The sequence below is a fragment of the Musca domestica genome, unplaced genomic scaffold, assembly GCF_030504385.1.
Source record: "Musca domestica strain aabys unplaced genomic scaffold, Musca_domestica.polishedcontigs.V.1.1 29, whole genome shotgun sequence".
Lineage (NCBI taxonomy): Eukaryota > Metazoa > Arthropoda > Insecta > Diptera > Muscidae > Musca > Musca domestica.
Window position 1 is genome coordinate 4,206,169 of NW_026712296.1, and position 18,998 is coordinate 4,225,166.

An 18,998-nucleotide genomic window follows, 5' to 3' on the forward strand; every position below is an offset into this window, starting at 1 on the left:
GTTTGTAAACAAAAAAATTATCGTGTTTACTTGCCAAAGAGGTCAGCTGAAAGTGTGCACCTTCGGTTGGCACCAGAACTCAAGCGCCGGCCATGGTAATGATATGTGCCGCCATAACAGCCGATGTTCGTTCTCCGCTCGTATTAATCGACCGTGGCATTAGAATAAATGCCGAACATTATCGCGAAAATATTCTGGAGGGAGTATTAAAGCCAGGACTAAGCACCATCGCAATCCTTTGGACTATTGCGTCAGGAGTATTTTGGAAAGCAAGGTTGGCACTAAAAAATACCAAAATGTCGTTCACCGCAAGCAAGCGCTTCGCCGGGAATGCGCCAAAATTCCGCAGAGCAACATTCGGGCAGCGTGTGACGGTTTCATTGGCGTTTGAAAGGCATAATTCGTGCCAAAGGTGACCAATTCGAACAAATCTAAACTTATTCTAAAATTTGATGCTATTTCCGACATTTTTGCTTGAATTCAATAAAATTATTCAAAATGTTGACCCTTTGTGGGGAAGGTACCAAAGGAGTGGACCGACATTTTTCATATTCACACCAGATCCTAATAATAATAGATATAAAATAAAAAAAAATTGTTGTGATATCTGAAATTTGAAGAGAATCGGATGATTACTTCGCATTTTATAAGAGCTATAATTATTCGAAATTTTGACACTTTGTGTTTGAGGTCATGTTGGAGTGGCTCGACATTTTCCATTTTAGCACCTGACCTAGAAGTGATGTGGGATTTTCCTTTCTTGTTCTATAAGAAAAATAAAATGAATATTTTGTCTCCCTGTGGGGGAGGTACAAGAAGTAGTGGACCGGCATTGCCTATCTTTGAACTCGATCTAAGTTTGATAATAATATTACGATGTACCAAGTTTGGATCAAATCGGATACTCCTTTCGAGAAGTATCGGCGCACCAGTCAGACATACATAAGGACGGACGGACATCGCTAGATCGACCCAAATGTACTGTAATGGATTTGGTCCAAAGAGACCTAGGGTCTAAAACCATTATTTCGTTTTTACCGTATCAAATGATGACTGAGGGTATAATTAAACTTAACGCTACCTATTTTTATACAAGAGGAAAATGTTTGTACGTTTGATTGTTTGTCTTTTTGTAATTTAAAAACCGCTGAACAGATTTTCCTGAAAATTTCGAAATATACTGCAGCATTGCCTGAAAGTAACATAGGCTATATACATTTTTGAAATTCCACTTAGAACTGGAGATATAGCATCAGAATCAGAGGTACCTCCCAACAATTTAGTTTTTTTGTGCATATATCTATTGATCGATTACATATACAGTGTCTAATAACGGAATAAAAATAAATTTGCCAAATTGTATTGAAATCGTTTCAGATTTGGATATAGCTACCATATATATTTTCGGCCAATTTCACATATCTGATGCACCAAACACGATATGTATGTTCGATTCCAAAGAAATTCAGAATGGTAGGCCTTCCCGCACACATGTTCTTAGCAACGACAAGAAAAGTTCGTTCTCTGTCGAGTTTGGAGATGGACAAAATCGGCCCACTCCTTCTGGTACCTCAGCCACAAAAGGTCAAAATTTTGACAGAAAATGATTTTCTTTCCTTACTTTTTTCAAATATTCTAATCAGATCTTCTTGATCAGATCAACTTCAAAATTGCCGATGTATAAACAAATTAATTTTTTAATTCAAATATTTTTTATTTCTATAATACTTTTGTTTTATTTCCTTTTCTTTTCATTTCTTTCTTTTGTTGTTTCATTCTTTCATAACATTTAACAATAGCTGGGCAATTAGGGATTTTTGATTGGATGGTGTTGGTGGTCTGTGGGTATGGATGGATGGATGGGGCGGGAGTTCAAACGGGATGGCATGGGTTTGGGGGAAAACACTTAAAATTAGAAAAAGGAAACCCTAAATCTAATCAGAGGACACCGCTGGGTCACCACACAATAACTTAATGATGATAACGCTTGTCTTGTAGCACGTGCTTTACTTTGGCAGCACCACCTTGTCTTTCCTCTTCGTGGGGATGAGTGCGAATGTATTCCAAGGCCTTGAGGATAGCAGTGGGAATTGGTGGTGGGGTGGGCAAATGGTCACCGGCCGGGTGGAAACCGTTCTCGTCAGCCGTGTAGGTCAATGTGATTAGTTGGCCGTCGGGAGCATAGTAGGCCGATGAACCGCTGGCATAGTAACCGCCTACCCCAGACTCCTGAGCCGCAATGCCATTTGTGGTGTCAAATTGAAATTGATAGCTGCCATCCTCCTTAAGGTCACTGCTGTAGCTGCGAGTCTCCGCAGCAGCATCGTACTGATCGGGTCGGGCTACAGCAACGGCGCACAAAGCGGCAAGACAGCAAATGAACTGGTAGGAGAGGGGCGAGGAAGACACAAAATAGAATGACAAGTGTAACAGAATGAATGAGAATCCAAAAACCTCAAACAAAGAAGCCTTTTGTGTGTTGCCAAACAAATATTCGACACAATGCCAGTGTCAATCTACATCTCAAAGCATTGTGATGCGACCGTGTTCTGTATTTTCTTGTTTGCATTTTGTGGTCGAATATTCGTTGCTCGTTTATGGCTGCCATTGTCGGCAACAAACAAATCGATACTTACCAATTTGGCCATGTTGTGGTTGTTGGTTTATGATTTCTGCGATAAGTTGGTGTGGCTGAGGTGTTTCCTCTTTTAGATTCGGTTAAGAATTAATATCGAACATTGATGCGATCGAACAATTTATACTCCAATTCAATGGGACTGTGGTCAATGAAAGGCAGCCACTCAGTCAGTCAGAGAGCCAGCCATTCATTCGTTCTTCATTGATGGCAGTTTACAGCATTCGGGGCCATCTCTTAGTTTGTTGTTGTGATATCAGTTTGTTTCCTCTCCAACAACAAATTTGAGTCACTTTATGGTCTACCGGTTGTCATAGCTGTTGCGGCTGCTACATTTTTTTTGTTTTGAATGGAAGATGCTAAATTTGGGCTAGGCTTATGGGAATCTTGATTTGTTGTTAATTTTTTTTTTGGCAATTTTACTCGCCAGCATTTGGTAGCTCTCATAAAGTTTTATGGTCCATTGTTAAGAAACTTACAATCATTTTTTTGTATTCGAACAATGAGTGCGGTTTTGGAACCTGTGCGTATTTTCTTATTTCGATCGAGTGAGAATTGCTGTTTGATTCCCGCTTCTTTGGTAAGCTTGAGTGTTAAACACTATGAGTTACCATTAAGGATGATATGTGGAGCTTATTAACGTATCCAGCAGTTCGTAAGGAGATTTTGTGAAAAATTACATACATTCATAGGTATGTATGGGTGTACGTTTATGTGGTTTTGAACTAAACCGGTAACTAGCTCATGCAGAGAGCTTAGGCTGGTCTTGTAAATTAATTGTTTCAATTCAGTAATCGATAGAATTCTATACTCCCAAAAAGAAAACAAAAATATTTTTGCAGCAAACAATGGGTCAGTCGTAGGTAGTGAAAAAAACTGACTGACCGAGAATCAACGCCCAAACAAAATGGCTGAAGCTAGAATCTTAAAAGTTTGCAGTCAGTCTAGGTGCGTAGGCGTGTGATTGAGTAGGATTTTTAAAAATTCGTACGAAAAAGATACAAAAATTACTAAAATGTACCAAACATTTTGCATTGGACAAATTGAAGGAGCTAAAATTCTGATATTTGGAATGAGACTAACTATGATTCATGGTACAATAATGAGGTAGAACCACTTCGTAAAAGTACATAAATACATCCCTGGAGGTATGTCCGCTTTCTGTCAGAATTGTTCAAAATTAGAATCAACAGTTTTTTTTTTTAATTAATTTAATATTTTTCCTTATTTTGAATATTGATTAAAAAGCATGAAAGATGAATGAAATGCCAAAATTTCAATTCCATGGTAAAAATGGTTATTACCCTTTATTTGCGTGCTGCAATGTGCGTTTCTTCCAATCATTGATTTACAAAATATTTAGTTTTTTTATTTTTTCAAAATAGTAAATGCAAACCAAAATTGGCAGAGGTCGGGCACACTTAGAAAAAAATGTAGTCAGCTGGTAGCTCTACCTTACCTTTTTATTGTACCATGATATGATTATGATTATTCAAAATGTAAAGGCTTTGTGGGGTGGGGCCGGAAGGGCCTATGTATCCCATCTCCACACGAGATCCTGTATTGATGGAAATTTTAGGGTGTTCCGCTCATTTCCGTGGGGAAGGTGCCAGCAGGAGTGGTCCTTTCTTCTTTCCCTTTCTTCTTTCTGGAAGAAGCGGCTGGATATTGTCCCTTTTATCCCGCTTCGGTATGTTCAAAACAGGCTTCGCGAATCAAAGTTTAGAAATAATGTAGAAAAAAGTGCAATTTGAAATCTTTGAAAAAATGTATGTGGTTTTATGTTAAGGCCTACCTTCTTTGAAAATTCTCAAGTTATGGGACACATTTTGGCCGAATCATGGATAGCTATATATCATTTGATACGCCCAAAACGTGCCTAATCGAAATAGCGGTTTTAGACCCTAGGTCTCTTTGGATCAAATCTGTTCCAGGACATTTGGAGCTAATCTAGGGATGTCCGTTCGACCGCCCGTCTGTCTGTCTGGCTTTGGATCCGATTTGATCCAAACTTGGTACATCATAATATTATTCTCAAACTTAGATCCAGTTCGGAGATGGGCAATATCGGTCCACTCCTTCAGTTACCTCCTACACAAAATGTCAAAATTTTCAAAGAAACTAATTTACTGCACAGAAAGAGTAAGGATAATACAATTTAGCTCCACCTTTGCAAATCCTAATATTTGCATCAGTTCAGGTGCAATAGACAATATCGGTCCACTCGATCCAGTACCTCCCCCACAAAGGATCAAAATTTTAAATGATTATAACTCTTATAAAATTTAATGTAAGTGCCCGATTGTCGTCAAATTGCACACATCACAATATTTTTATTAACCAAAGGTCTGGTGTGAAAATGGAATATATATCGGTCCACTCCTTCTGATACCTCCCCGACAAAGAGTCAACATTTTGGATATCAATGAAACTCGTAGAACACGACATTAACATCCGATTCCATTCAGACTTGGCACATCAATATATTTCTATCACATCATATTCCACACATCCCACTATTTCTACCAACAGAAGATCGGCTGTGAAGATGGAATATATCGGTCCAATCCTTCTGGTACCTCCCCCCCACAAAAGGGTTAAAAATTTTAATATCGATGAACCTCATAAAACGCGAAATTAACGTCTGATTGCATTCAAACGTGGTACATCTAAATATTTCCATCAACACAAGATTTATATCTATAAAAGAGGAAAATGTTTATATGTTTGTTTGTAATTTATGGACTTGAAAACCGCTAAACATCGCCTGAAAGTAACATAAGATATATAAAATTTTGAAATTCCACTTGGATCTGGAGATATAGCATCAGAATCGGAGGTACCTCCCAAAAATTTAGATTTTATATGCACAGATCTATTGATAGGTTACAGATAGAGTCTCCATATTTGAAATGCGTAACGGAATTTGAAACAAAAATATATTTGCCAAATTATATTGAAATCGGTTCAGATTTGCATGTAGCTCCCATATATATTTTTCATGTATTTGATTTAATTTGATTTCATGTATTTGATGCATTAAACACGCTGTTTACGCCACATTTCAATGAAATTTGGAAAGCGTGATGGAATTTGTCTGGAAAATTATTTTGCCAAATAATAGCTCTCATATATATTTTCGACCGATTTCGTTAATTTGATGCACCAAACACGATATGTATGTTCGATTCCAATGAAATTTGGAATGTGTATAGAAATTTTGATCACAAAATAAATTACTCAAATTATATTGAAATATATTACAAATATATTACAGATTTGGATATAGCTCCCATATATATTTTTGGCCGATTTCATGTATTTGATGCACAAAACACGATACGCATGCCCAAGTCCAATGAAATTCGGCATGAGTGCCTAAATTTGGTTCACAAATAAATTAGTCAAATTATTTTGAAATCGGTTTAGATTGGAATACGATTTTATTAGGAAGCATTGACTTACAACGCCTTTACAATAGGCTAACATTATAAAACTACACAACAATTTAATTGAGCATACGATTATTAAGGGGAAGTATGTTGCTACCACGAATTCCTTATTGCAACAGAAATGCCACTCAACTTCTAAAGATTTCAGTTTCCTGCACGCTTGGCATTTGCTATTAAATTAATAAATCCGAAGGACAAACAAATAAATAAACAAATAGCTCGGTCTACCAACGCGTGAACATGACAGGAACAGTTGACCATGAGAAAAGCAAGAACATGCCAAATTTTGTCCGCCTTCTCATGGTCAGCTGTTCCTGTCATGTTCACGCGTTGGTAGATCGAGCTATTTGTTTATTTACTCATAGCAGTATTACTATTTTTTTTATTTTTGAAATTGTTTTATTTTTTAAGCCAGCATATATTCGTTTATAAAATTTTGAAGGCATACAAAATCAAAAGTGGTAGCGAAGCGCACCGGGTTCAGCTAGTCTGTTATAGAGATGGTAGAGATCGGACCATTTCTTCAGATACCTTCCCACATAGGGTTCAAAATGTTGAAAAACAAAACGCTCAAAAAAGCAAAATCACCCTCCAACCCTCTCCAAATTTTACACATACAAACATTATTGCTATATATATCTGCGAACCCCTTCTGGTAACTCACCCACAAAGGTTGACAATTTTCTGTCATAAGGTGCGAAACAAGTCAACAACTTGATGTATCTAAATATTTCCCTTATCCAGAAATCTGAGATGAATATGGAATTTATGATTCCGCATAAAATTGAATATACATAGATGTTCGATTTTCTTGTAATTTAGCCCATACCAGTATTTTTATCTGAAGTATGAAAATGGAATACTTCCATCGACTATATCTGGTACCTTATGCACAGTTTAACATTTTTCTAAATATTATCACACATCTCATATATGTAAATTCCAATCCTTCGGAACCTACTCCATAGAGGGTCAACAATTTCAATAATCATTATAGAAGTCAAAATATATTTAAATAATCGAACATTTGCTGAGAGTATACATCTGTCGGCAAAACCGACTGATGCTTTTTGAAAGCTTTCTGTGAAAATTTTGACGTTTTTCCCCATATCAGAAGTTGATCTAAGTTTGGCAATAATATAACGATGTACCAAATTTGGATCAAATCGGGTACTCCCTTGGAGAGTTATCGTGAGCATCAGCCAGACATATGTACTCCAAATGTCCTGAAACGGATCTGGACCAAAAAGACCTAGGGTCGTGCATAATTATTTCGATGAGGCACGTTTTGGCCGTATCAAATGATTGATATCCTCTCTAGCCATATGGCTGAGGTTATAAAAATGACACTATATTTTGTTCGGAGACATTTTAAACGCTGATATCTATTTTTGTCCTCAGCTTAATCGATGACTCCATTTTTCGTTACGTTTTGACCTGGCCTGTTCTGAATAGCCGAGAATATAAAATGTTGCCTATGAATATCTTTGGAAAATATGAGCTTTTCTGACAAACATTTCAAATAGAATCAATTTTTAGTTACCTATCTAAAAATTCTGCAACCCTTTACCAGGTCTACACAGCTTTGTTGTTACATTTCACGGTTCATTTGCCATTTAAAGCATAAATGTTTGCAAAATAATTAACATTTCATATTTTACCGCTAACAACAAAAAACAAATCCCAAAACACTTTATCACACTGGAAATGGCAAAAACGAAGAAGAAAAAAAAAAACAATCGAAACTTTCGATTTCTACATGCGTTGTTTATCGCTCGTGTTTTGCATAATTGCTGAATAATTTATCTTCTTTTGATGTGTCATAACGAAATCAATTTGTTGCTATGATAATTTGTTGAATTCCATCAGAGAATTCAGTGAACTTTAACAATTCGTTCTGATAGTTTTCGTTGATTTTATTATTTTTATTTTACCAACATTGGGGGAGTGCTTTAAATTCATCAGAAATTAATTAAAATTGAAACAAAAATTCCAATTTCAAACAAAACAAAAAACTTCTTTGACGTGAACCCACCAAATGCCATGCTGAGTCATTGTTAGAAATTATTCGAAATAAAATTAAAAGTTTCATTGGGGAAAATTAAAGTAATTTAATTTTGAACGATTTGAAAATGTTGATGTTTTAGCCTTCGACAAGTTGGAATGGGTCGTCATTGATGTCGGAGTTTAGTTTCTTAAATGTTGCAAATTATTTAATTGTTCGTAAAAAAGTTTCAACAAAACAAGTTAAGGCATTAAGGAAAGGTCAAAAGTCGGGCGGGACCGACTATATGATACCCTGCTCCACTAAGAGTATTTTTTGGAGTTCCCGTAACAGAAAAAGTTTTTATTGGGAATTTATATGAAGTAGATCAGACCAACTATAAACTTTATTTCAATGTGTATCATGGCTTTAGTGTAGCCACAATTTGGAAACTATATAAACTATTGGACCTCATTGCTGTATGGTGCATGATATGACTTCGATAAGAATTATATTAAACAAGTTAAAAAGTATTAGTCGATTTTTTCCGACGGATGTATACCTTCAGCTATTCTCCTCACGTTGCTAGGATAAATTCAGTCAGAATTGCCAAGATTCAGTCCATTTGGGCTGACATGAGCGATACCCAAATCTATCCCGATCTTACCAAATTCAAGGCACTTATTTCTGAACTATATCTGATATCTGGTACCAAATATTATCGGATAAAATATATATATGGGATTTTCGATTTTCACCAAATTTGAAGTATTTGTTGCAAGGATGAGTTCAGTTGGAAGTTACAAAATGCGGGTCGGATGAAACATATATATTTGGGAGCTATAGCTAATTCTGAACCGATTTTCTCCAAATTGAAAGTTCTTGTTTCCAGGCTGAATTCTGTCGGATGTGCTGAAACACATCTTATTTACACATTTGGCGCACAAAAAAAAAAAAATTGAAATCGGTTGAAGATATATATGGGAGCTATATCTAAATTTGGACCGATTATTAACAATTTCAATGGGGTCCAAGAACTGATTTCAATAAATAAATCAGACAATAAATGTGACCTGTACTTTGTGTACAAAAATACATGCACAGACGGACGGGCATGCATAAATCGTCTCAGAATGTGATTCTATGCAGATCATCCAAAAAAATTATAGGTCTATCTCGCTTTGTTCCCCATGCTACAAACAAATATAATACCCTGTGGTAGGTAGGGTATAAAAAATATTTTTTAAATGAAATTGAAAGCTCAAAACGATCGATACTATTACTTGTGCCTAATTATACATATCTGGTAAACATTTCAAATTTATATCGAATGAATGGTTTCATCCACTGTCCTAGGATTTTTGCTGTGCTACATAGACAATTTGATTCTGAATGACGTTATATATTTATTTATGGATATTCTGTAATTAAATTTAGTTTTGTTTTCATTATCATGCATATATTTATTTAGACTCTTGGCCATTTCACTGGCCATTGTCGGGCTTCTTACGTGATGCCTTTACCGACAATGATGTCATACTGCTGCCGCCGCAGTTACCACCATTCGCCTGGGAACTGGAGTTGTTCGCAGACGCGGTGTTGTAGAAACGTTGCTTCAGTTGTTCCTTCCATTCCTGTTCCAGTTTGACATAGGTTCCACCCAAAGGTCGAGCCGGTTTGTTGACATTGATGTCTGTGCCATTCTTTTTTCGCACCAACGCTATAACTTGTTTCATTACCTTCTCTTCGAATTCACGCTGGTTGTCTTGATTGCTGCGGGCCGACAACTCGCCCGACCAATAGCGACCGGGATTTAGAGGTTGTTTGCTAAAAAGAAGAAAGAAAAAGATTTGCTCAATTTGCAAGACTCCCTCTTCTTTTGTTTAGTGTCCTACCTCTTGCGATGATGCTTCTTGTTGTAACTCTTTTTGGGAATCATTATTTTGCTATCGGACGATTCACAGCCATCACTGCTGCTGGTCGACAAACTGCTGCCATAGTCACCCAATCCAAATTTACGAGAAGTAGCCCGTAGGTTTTCCAAAGTGTTATCGGTACTTTCGGTTTCGGTACTGGAGTCAGCAAAAAATCTTGAAGATGCTGGACGAACGCGCCGGGCAATGCGGCTATGGGATTCTTCAATGAAAGAAATTGTTTTTTTTTATAAAATTGATTGATGATTTATGCTCAGTTCCAGAACCTGCAAGAATCTACTACACCTTTTTCAGATGTACCCATTCAAACATTTTATATTTCGTAATTCATAACATTTTAATTGTAATTCGAGAATTCCATTTGTTACTCGTAACATTCAACTTTAATTTCGAGTAATTTCCTTTTTAATTCGAATTAATTAATGTGCGTGAGGTACCAAATATAGTCTAATACAGATAAAAATATTGGTATGGGCAAGTGGACCCATCTTCACAGCAGATATTGTGTTAGTAGAAATAATGGAATGTGTGAAATATGAACCGGATGCTTATTTCGCATTTTATAATAGTTTTGCTTATTCAAAAGTTTGCCCTTTTGTGGGGGAAATGGTCCGATCTCTACCATCTTGTGTTTATAAAAATATTGAGTTGTGCCAAGTCTGAGTGATATCGGATGTGAATTTTACGTCTCATAGGTATTTAAAATATTGACCCTTTGGGGAGGTACCAGAAGGAGTGGACCGATATAACCCATGTTCACAGCAGATCTTGTGTTAGTAGAAGTAATGGGATGTGTGAAATATGAAGAAAATCGGATGCTTATTTCGGATTTTATAATCGGTTTTGTTATTCGAAACTGTGGGCTGATATATTCAGTTTGGGGTTCTTAGACCAAAAATTCCCAAAAATTGGAAGAGGGTATAAATTACCCCTCTGTTTAGGTTACTTTACAACGTAAACTTTTAAAAGACCGATACACTTTTCATTTTATTTTTAGTTCTACTTTCATAATCTATTGAGTTTTTCCTCTTATTATTTTTTGTGTTGCACAGTGTAATTTTTCATAATCCCTGCTTCACTGCAATATTTTCTAATGTGTTTCCTAATTTATATTTTTTATTTCCTTACCATCCGGATTTAAGATAGGCAATAAGCCCTGGCGACATCGCTGTGGCATTAGCGACAAAAGCATCCAGCGTGATTCACTTTCTCCGCTGGTCATTGTTTCCAACATCTTTGGAGGGGGGCAATCACCCAATGCATGACCTTCGGTGGCCAATTGAACAATGGACAAAATCGAGCGCTCTCGATCAGTTTCCACCAAAACGCTATGTTCACGAAACTGGCAACCCTAAAAGATACGAAAATAAACATGAAAATATATCAACATAATTCCAAATATTAAAACTCACATTTGGTCCCGGTAGGGTCTCAAATCGAAATGCCTGCTGCCCACAACAAGGATAACGTCCAGCAGCACCTGTTGTACGACCATCTGTGACTGGCCCAAGAAATGTGGGTGCTTCAGGATGATAACGGCACCAAGACATCTGAAAGACATATTTTCCAATATCGGTCGATATGTAATCTAACATCCTTACCTGATACACCGGAAAATACATTTCACACAAACAACAATACAAATAATGGGCATGACCCCAGAGTTTCCAGTAGACACGACGCCACGATTTAAATTCCTTAAACAACTGGGCAATGTACAGATTCAGGTCCCACATGGTATCGCGGACATGGTGACTAACCAATTGACCCCAACGATTTAGACGCACATTGCCCTGGACACACTGGACATAGGATTTCATGGTGTTGGTCAGGCAGCGATTGCATCTGAAATGCAGTTTTAAATATTTACATATTACCATCCATCAATTGTAGAGAAAATAATTGCAATTACTTGCAACACCGAAACAATCCTGCCAAACTATAGTAGTGTCCTCTCAGGGCCTCCGGTTCGGGTTCGCATAAACTCTGTATGAGCTTTGTCCATAGGCGTGGTAACAGACGATCCTTTTTGTCACGCACCATTTCCAGTTCGACATTTGTAAACATATCAGCCAATCGGGTAATAATCGAATCGTTGAGACAGGAGAGATTCGTAGAGGCCTTCACAACTTCACCCAAACGGGAATGACAAAAGCTCAGACAATCCAATAGCAATGGTTCCATCTGCATCATTTAAAGGCAATATATTGTTTTATTTTATTGAATAGAGAGCTATAATTTATTGTCTTTGTTAGTTAGAAAGTCTTTCGTTAGGAGTGCAGCGATATTGTCATACAAATTTGCTAAAAGTAGATCATTTTGGTATAAACTTTTCAGGAAGACCCAATATCTCAGCGGTGGAAGATTTTATTTACCGAAACTTTCCTCAATGAATTTCATATCCTCGTTTCTGGACCAACCCAGGAATTGTGCTGGTTTCAGCATATGTCCGAAAGTATTGGTAATTGAAATCTTTGAAATATGGGTTAACAGAGATATTTGAAACAAGGCGCGCGTGTTTCGAAGCAATACGAGACTTACTTGAGGGCAAACAAGGGTCAACTCGATCCATTGACGCCTTTTTCCTGACATAAATTTTATGAGGCCCAAGCTAAAGAAGACCGTTTCGAATACAAAACGAATTTTAGAAAAAAAAATTGTTTACTCAATGTTTGTGGTGTCCCCAACACAATAATTGTATCAAGAACTATTAAAAGAGGTGTGCTTGGAGATTGTGTGCGCAACTTCGCAAGTATAAAATCGAATTAGTACTGCCATCCATTATGAACGAACCAATGCATGTACATGCCCTCTATAAAGTGGAAAAAGAACCATACAATAATTTCGAAAAAGTCCGCCATACATCAACAAAAAATCGCTTGGAATTCTCAGCGAGCTAGACATGGTTTCATAGATTGTCCTTCATGACACAATATCATCTAAATGTTAAAGTTAAAAGGCGGGAAACGTAACATCAAATATCCAACGGGTCTACATATTTACAAAGAATATTAGAGAATAACAGCATATCATGTGGCATGTAATAATATGGCGCCCAACGTGGAGCGCATAAAATATAATATTTGTAAGATCCTTGATGTGGAAGGTATAAGAGGAAGTTAACTGATCTTGTTTTCCTATAAAATCGAATACTTCCGATTTATACGGAGGATTTAATTTTGTCGAGTATTTTCAACTTTTTTTTGGGTAGGGGGGCTTTGGGAATATGAGAAGGATGGCTTAATATATTATACTGTTGCTCTAAATCACATTTGTAGCAAGTCCCAAGTTTGGACTATATCGGATACTCTCTTCTTCTCTTCTGTCAAAGAAGGCGGAACGATATTGTCAATATTCTAACTTGATTTAATTTTTATAAAAATGTTCTGGATTTTTCTTTAGAGAGTTAATGTGGTAACCAGTTTCCCAAACAACTAGACAGTTGGATGGAAATGGCTATTTCGCCTGTAAATATCCTGAAGCGGATTTTGTAGAAAGAAGCTTGGGATCTTAAATTTTTTTTTATCGAGCACATTTTGGCTATGTCAAATGCTTTATGCCCTGTGAGCCGCTAGACGTTACCCTGAAGGGAATAAAATAATTTTGTTATTTGTACAGGTATCAGAAGATGCGTATACATATGATCGATACTCGAACTTCGGAAGTAAGAAATTATGCATGGAGTTATGAGCCTCTCTATTTTATATCCCCAGCCACAGAGGGTATATATCATACGATTCGGCCAAAACGTGCCTCAACGAAATAAGGAGATTAGACCCTAGGTCTCTTTGGACCAAATCGGTTTCAGGACATTTGGGGTCGATCTGGCGACGTCCGTCCGTCCGTCTGTCTGGCTGGTGCGCACGATGCCTCTCGAATGGAGTATCCGATTCGGTTCAAACTTGGTACATCGTAATAATATTGTCAAACATAGATCGAGTTCGAAGATGAGCAATATCAGTCCACATCACAATATTTTTATTAACCCAAAGTCTGATGTCCACTCCATCAAGAACTTCCCTTAAAAAGGGTCAAAATTTAGAATAATCAAAACGATCATAAAATCCGAAATAATCATCCGGTTCTCTTCATATTTCACACATCCCATTATTTCTACTAACACAATATGTGCTGTGAAGAAGGGATATACCGGTTCATTCCCTCTGGTACCTCCCCCACAAAGGGTTACAATTTTGAATACTCATGCAGCTCATAAAAGGCGAAATTAACATCTGATTCCATTAGGACTTGGTACATCTCAACATTTCCATAAAAACAAGATCTGTTATAGATATGGTAGCGATCGAACTATTCCTTCTAGTACCTCCCCCATAGAGGGTCAAAGTTTTGAATATCCATGAAGCTTATAAAACACGAAATTAACATCCGATTCCATTTGGACTTGGCACATTTCAATATTTCTATCAACACAAATTAACATCTGATTCCTTCCGGACTTGGCACATCTAAACATTTCCATCAGAACAAAGATTGGATTGGACCATTTTTTTGGTACCTCCCCAACATAGGGTTCAAGATTTTGAAAAGCGAAATAAGCATCCAAAACTCTTCGAGTTTCAACACACATAAACATGCTAACACAAGATCTGTTGTAAAGATATATACATACATATATTTGCGAATCCCTTCTGGTACCTCACCCAAAACGGGTCATAATTTTCAATACTTTTGTCTGTCACAACTTGCGAGACAAGTCAGCGATTCTTTACAACTTGCTATATCTAAATATTTCTCTCATCCAGAAACCTGAGATGAATATGGAATACATGGTTTCGCGTATCTGTATTAGATGCAGGATGAAAATGGTATACTACGGTCGACGCACATTTTAACATTTTCTAAAAATTATATCATTTAAAGTGACAGAAGTAGTCGATTATAGTCCAAACCTGGCACGTCGGAACCGACCCTAAAGAGGGTCAACAATTTGTATAATCATAACAGAAGTCGAAATAAATTTTAATAGTCGAACATTGACTGAGGGTATACATCTGTCGGCAAAAAACGATAGATACTTTTTAACTTGTTTTCATTGAATTTCCTTACCTGTAAAAAACTTGCCGATACCAGGATGGGTACCACATTGTTTACATTCAAGTTTGGCGGCCCCTCCGATGGATCCATAGCACTTGACGATGTTGATTCGGATTTTACCCATTTCATTAGCCAATCGAATATTTGAATGTCGCAATGGACGGATATATCCATGTCCTCTAATTTTTGACCGGCAGTAACATCGGCAAAATAGCCCATCTTGCTGACTAACAAACTCTGAGGACAAAGGAAATCTTTAGATGTATTTTTAACCTCATCGCAGACATGAATGATGACTTCGGGTCTAGCAGGGAATGGTAAACAACAACAATAAGAAAATTAATAATTCGCATCTCGTTTAATGGAAATCTTACTCCCGTTTTGTAGTGGAACCCGACTGGATAGTTGTTAAGGTCTTAGCCACGCTCAATGAGGTAGGAGTTTTGCCCGAGGTTTTTGTGGCACTGCTATTAATGTCTTTAGTAGCTGTTGTTGCGGCCGAAGGCTCAGCTTCATTATCAGCGGCATTGGTGGCCGATGAAACCGTTGTTGAGGAAACTTTTGATGTGGTTTCTTTGGTTTTCGGTTTCAAACGATTATTGTAATTCGCCGGCAATGGCACCGGACATATAAACGGCAATACCGCATCCAATATCCCTTCGTTGAGTATAAAATCCAATTTTTCATTTAACTTTGGATGCAATATTCCATCACCGCCACCGGTATTGCTGCCTTGCTTCGATTTGGGCAAAACTATCGAATTGTGACGGCGCAATCGATTTACCTCACCGGCGCCACCACTACTCCCAGTACTCGGTCCACTATCTGTCAGCTCATCTGGCATATTTGTTGACTTTGGACTGTTGCGATAGCCAAATAAATCATTTACCAAACGGTTGTTGGCCAATTGTTGGAAATCCAAAGGCTTTTGCGAACCATGGGACTTGGGAACGGCACCTGTGTTGGTGACATGGTTGCTTCCACTCTTTCCAGCCACATGATGATGTTGATGATGAGTGTGACCAGTATCCTTGCCGAAATGTGTTTGTGTTGATGTCTGAGAAATCATGTCATTGACATGACATGACAAATTTAAAAAATCCAAAAAGTCATTTAGATTTATTGTCTTTTCAGGACTGCCAGCTTTATTTTCACATTGAATGTTACCCGTTGTTGTTGTTGTTGGTGGTGGCGGAATCTGGGAATTACTATCATAATTTTTATTATTATTTGAGGACATTTTCGTGGATTTAATGGAGCACAAATGTATTCTATTGTGAGAAAAGCACTAGCGAAAATAAAAATCTGTAGATAAAAAGGATTCGAAATAAACAAATGTTCCACTGCTTGGCAACGGTAACCATGTAATAAGGTTCTTGTCACTGCTAGTGGGCAGAATAACAAAAGCAACTCAGTGTGAGTAATCATTAGCATATTTGTTTGGAATTTAATCATTTGATGGGCAAATAAAGCAATAAATTATAGTGTTGTTGACCTTAATATTTGTACAAGCATGGTGTAATAAGGAGGTAGAACAGCTTCGTAAAACTACAGAAATAAAGCCCTGAGGCTATGCCCGCTTCTTGTCAGAATTTTTCACAGTTATATGCAATAAGCAAAAAAGCATCAATCGGTTTTGCCGACAGATGTATATGCCCTCAGGCAATGTTCGATTATTTAAATATATTTTGACTTCTGTTATAATTATTCAAATAATTGACCCTCTACGGAGTAGGTTCCGAAGGAATGGGCCAATATTGTCCATTTCGTATCTGAACTAAATAAACATTATATAAATATTGCGACGAGCCAGGTGTGGACTATATTGGTTACTTCCTTCATTTTATATGATATACAGGGTGAGATAAAAACTGCAACAAAGTCAAACGTCATAATTTATACATTTTTGTTTTAAATTTTTTTGAATGAAAGCAAAAAATGTCGGAAATAGCATCAAATTTTAGAATAAGTTTGGATTTGTTAGAATTGGTCACCTTTGGCACCATCACACGTTGCCCGAATGTTGCTCTGCAGTATTTTGGACCATTCCCGGCGAAGCGCTTGTTCGAAGTGATCGACACTTTGGTATTTTTATACCCTCCACCATACTATGGAGGGTATATTAACTTTGTCATTCCGTTTGTAACTCCACGAAATACTCATGTCAGACCCCACAAAGTATATATATTCTTGATCGGCGTAAAATTCTAAGTCGATGTCCGTCCGTCTGTCTGTCTGTCCGTCTGTCTGTTGTAATCACGCTATCTTCCGAACGAATTGCGATAGAAGGCTACAATTTTGCACTCATGTTTATTTTTTCAGTAGGCAGGTTAAGTTCATAAATGGGCCATGTAGGCCCACGTTTTCATATAGCCCCCATATAACGGACCTCCCGATATTCGGTATTTTTATGATTTTAGCCACACTATTCACCGGAATTGTTTCAAATTTAGTAGGTACTTTGATGCTTTTAGCGACATTATTAACCGGAATTATTTAAAATTTGGTATTTGAAGTTCGCAGTGGATACTACAGCCTAAGACAGAAAATTGTCTGTGCAGGTCCTATATAACGGTACCTCCCTATATTCGTTATTTTAGTGATTTTAGCGTCATTATTCACCGGAATTGTTTCAAATTTTGTATTTGAAGTTCGTAATGGATGTTACAGCCTATGACAAAAAATTGTACGTGCAGGTCCACGTTTTACAACTACCATGGTTCCTCCCTATATTCGGAATTTTGATGATTTTAGCTACATTATAAACAGATTTTTTTCAAGTTTCGCATTTAAATATTGTAATAGCTTGTGACAAAAGTAGTCTATGCAGGTCCACGTCGTCGTACAGGCCCTAATATACGGCAACATTCGGTATTTTTAAGATTTTACAGAGTTTTTATCGGATTATATTTTGTTTTTGAAAATTGCCAAATTTGTACCAAATGGTGGAGGGTATTCAAAGTTCGGCCCGGCCGAACTTACAGCTTTTTTACTTGTTATATTTCATCTAATAAAGATAAAAAAAATTGGTATGGGCAAAATTACAAGAAAATCGAACATTTATATACAATTTTATGTGAAATTATAAAATCCGATAAACTCCATATTCATCTCAGTTTTCTGGTTGAAATAAATATTTAGATACACAAGTTTTAACGAATCGCTGACTTGTTGCGCAAGTTATGACAGACAAATGTTGGGAAATTGTGACCTTTGGGGCTCATGTACCAGAAGGTGTTCCCAGATATATATCATCTTGACAAGAGATCTTGTGTTATCACAAATGTTTTCAGATGTGAAATTTGAAGAGAGTTGGATGCTTATTTCGCTTTTTTTGAGCGTTTTGTTTTTCAAAACCTTGAACCCTATGTGGGGGAGGTACCAGATGAAATGGTCCGATCTTTACCATCTTTATAACGGATCTGATGTTGATGGAAATATTGAAATGCATCAAGTCTGAATAGAATCGGATGTTAATTTCATGTTTTGTGAGACTCAGGATATTAAAAATTTTGACGTTTTGTGGGGGGAAGTACCAGAAGGAGTGGTCCGATATTTTCCATCTTCATAGCAGATCTTGTGTTAGTAGAAATAATGGAATGTGTGAAATTTGAAGAGAACAGGATACTAATTTCGGATTTTATGATCGTTTTGGTTATTAAAAACTTCGACACTTTAAGGGAAAGTTATAAGAAGGAATGGTCGAATCTCTACCATCTTTATAAAAGATCTTGTGTTGATGGAAATTTTGAGACGTGCCAAGTTTGAATGGAATCGGATGTTAATTTCGTGTTTTATGAACTTCATGAATATTCAAAATTTTGAACCTTTGTGGGGGAGGTACGCTCCTGACCTAGCACTGATGCAAATATTAGGATTTGAAAAGTTGGAGCAAAATTGGATTATCATTGCTCTTTCTGTGCAGAAAAATATATTTT

The 18,998-nt window shown here is 37.0% G+C and overlaps 1 protein-coding gene across 1 annotated transcript; it reads right to left on the minus strand.

Annotated features, from left to right (window-relative positions):
- Positions 1–1,754: 1,754 nt before the first annotated feature.
- LOC101896074 (SANT and BTB domain regulator of class switch recombination) lies at positions 1,755–16,349 on the minus strand. Its single transcript, XM_005184940.3, has 10 exons — positions 15,435–16,349; positions 15,073–15,364; positions 11,918–12,189; positions 11,607–11,850; positions 11,418–11,555; positions 11,134–11,356; positions 9,967–10,207; positions 9,560–9,898; positions 3,320–3,440; positions 1,755–2,382 (listed from the first exon to the last, which is right to left on the minus strand). The coding sequence occupies exons 1-10, from the start codon at positions 16,298–16,300 to the stop codon at positions 1,972–1,974; spliced, it is 3,147 nt and encodes a 1,048-aa protein (XP_005184997.2). The 5' UTR covers positions 16,301–16,349; the 3' UTR covers positions 1,755–1,971.
- Positions 16,350–18,998: the final 2,649 nt, after the last annotated feature.